Here is a 2,513-nt window from a genome sequence, read left to right as displayed (position 1 = left end):
AAAAAAAAAAATAAAAAAATAAAAAAAGATAAAAAATAAAAAAAAAAGTATTTTTGTGTTTTTTGAAAAGAAAAAGAACTTTAAAATAAAAATAAAAAACATGATATATTTACTTCTTTTAAGTGTTTCATTTGCAACACTCGTTAATGTAACATTTAATCCATCAATGAATAGAGTTATTATTCATACATATATTGATGAATATGGAGAATATCCATATACATTTATAACATCACATTTAATAAATGATTCTAATTCATATTCATTAGATGGAATATTACCATTTGCAGAAACAATTCAATTAACATTAACAACAAGAGAAGGAATAACACGACCAAATGTAGTTCAATCAAATACAACAGTAATAGCTGTTCATAATAAAGTATTTGAGATATATGATATTTCAAAACAACCAGCATATTTAATAACAACAAGAGAACAAGATTTTGATAAAGATAGTGATATGACTCTTGTCCATAGAAAACAAGGAGATATAATCTTTTTATGTAAAAAGTCATTATTAAATGAATATAATATTCATCTTCAACATCAACTCTCAACTAATATTTGGTGTGGAAAATCAATTAGTGGAGGAAATGAAATGATTGCTGTAAAAGGAAATAGAAGTAATGTAAATTTATATGAAATAGATAAAATAAAAGGAGAATTATATTATTATGGTAGTGTTTCATATCCATATTCAGAAACATTTAATTATGATCCAATAAGAATGAATAAATTTAATGTACTTTATGCACCAATTACTGGTTTAAATAGACTTCAAGTTAATTCACCAAATGATTTTTATAGAAATGGAGAAACAATAATAATACCATTTTATAATTCAATAAATAATTCAGTATTATATAATCCAACAGGATCACAAATTATTTATACATATGGAAGTCTTATAATAATTGGAACACCATTTATTAATAAAGGAACAAATTATAATAGTGGAGGAGCAATAATATATTATGATTATTATCTTACAGATCAACCAATTAGATTTAAAAAATTATGGGAATATAGTGGAAATAGTTCATCACAATTTGCAGGATGGAGTGTTGGAATAAGAAGTGGATATGTATTTATTGGAGGAGCAATAAATACAAATGAAAAAGGGATAATACAAAAAGAAATAATGATAAATATAACAGAAGTATTAAAAGATTATTGTGTAGGACAACAATGTTCATGTCCAAAAGGATATATATTTTATAATAACAATTGTATGGTTAGTCTTGATACAAATCATATGATATTAACATTAAGTTGTATTACAGTTGGAATAATAATATTTATTATTATTTTAATTATTTTATTAGATGGATATAATAAAGCTTTACAAGAAACTGGAATAAGTGGAACATCTTTTACTATTTCTCCATCAGAAATTCAATTAAATGGAAATGTTTGTGAAAATCAAATATTTAATATTTTTATTACAAATAGAGAATCAAATTCAATTACTCTCTTTATTAATTCTCATAAATGTTGTATTAATGTAGAAACAACTGAAATTCTTATTCCACCAAGATCAACACAAAAATGTTCAATAAATATAATTCCATTATGTTCAAGAGCAACAATTGATATATTAATTGGACAAAATGAAAATGATTATATTGAATTACCTGTTTCATTTATTAGTAATGAAGATAATATTTATTGTAGTGATGATTTACTTATTACAACTGAAAATGAATTAGCAATAAATAAATATCCTCCTTTTTCTTTTATGTTATCTAAAGAAATTATTAATCGTTTTGAATTCTCTCAAAATTCTAATTTTCTTGTTCCAATTAAAAAATGTTGTATTCATCCAAATTTAATTATTATGACTGATCATTTTCATACTATTTGTTCTTCTGATAATATTCTTAATATTTTATTAGATGTTGCTAAAGGTTTAGATGAATTACATAAAAATAATTTTATTCATCAAAATATTACTTTAGATTCTTTTGTTGTTGACTCTTTTGGTAATGGTAAATTATCTGATTATTGGATTCCTACTCTTTTAACTACTTCTATTTATACTCCTCCTGAAGTTTTAAATGGTCTTCCTTTTACTAAATCTGGTGATGTTTTTAGTTTTGCTATTGCTTGTATTTTATCTTCTGGTGGTTCTGTTGGTTCTATCCCTTTTTCAATTAATAATGTCTCTTTTCCTGCTTTATTAGAAAATTGGAAAGATTTATTAACACAAATGCTTAATCCAAATTACCAATTACGACCTGATATTTCTTCCATTGTATTATCTTGGTCTAAAAAAATTTAATTTTTTTTTTGTTATTTAAATAAATACTTTTTTTTTGTTTTTTTGTTTTAATAGACAAATTTTCCTCTAAGTAGAACAATAAAGATATAATTGTTATTTATCTCATCTTGAAACTAACAACATTAAAAAATACTCATATCAACACTTAAAATATAATCACTTTTTATTTTAGAGTATATCTCAATGTTTATAATAAAGATAATAACATACATAAAATTATTTTTTTTTT

The 2,513-nt window shown here is 22.5% G+C and overlaps 1 protein-coding gene across 1 annotated transcript; it reads left to right on the top strand.

The window, feature by feature from the left end:
• Window positions 1–100: 100 nt before the first annotated feature.
• On the top strand, window positions 101–2,284 carry ENU1_013360 (protein kinase domain containing protein; the record flags this gene model as incomplete). Its single annotated transcript, XM_008856741.1, has 2 exons — window positions 101–1,178; window positions 1,587–2,284. The coding sequence occupies 2 exons, from the start codon at window positions 101–103 to the stop codon at window positions 2,282–2,284; spliced, it is 1,776 nt and encodes a 591-aa protein (XP_008854963.1).
• Between the last annotated feature and the right edge of the window lie 229 nt (window positions 2,285–2,513).

Source organism: Entamoeba nuttalli (assembly GCF_000257125.1).
Source record: "Entamoeba nuttalli P19 unplaced genomic scaffold asmbl_2198, whole genome shotgun sequence".
Taxonomy (NCBI): domain Eukaryota; phylum Evosea; order Mastigamoebida; family Endamoebidae; genus Entamoeba; species Entamoeba nuttalli.
The sequence above is the reverse complement of the archived record's forward strand: the minus strand, read 5'-3'. Positions and strand labels throughout refer to the sequence as shown.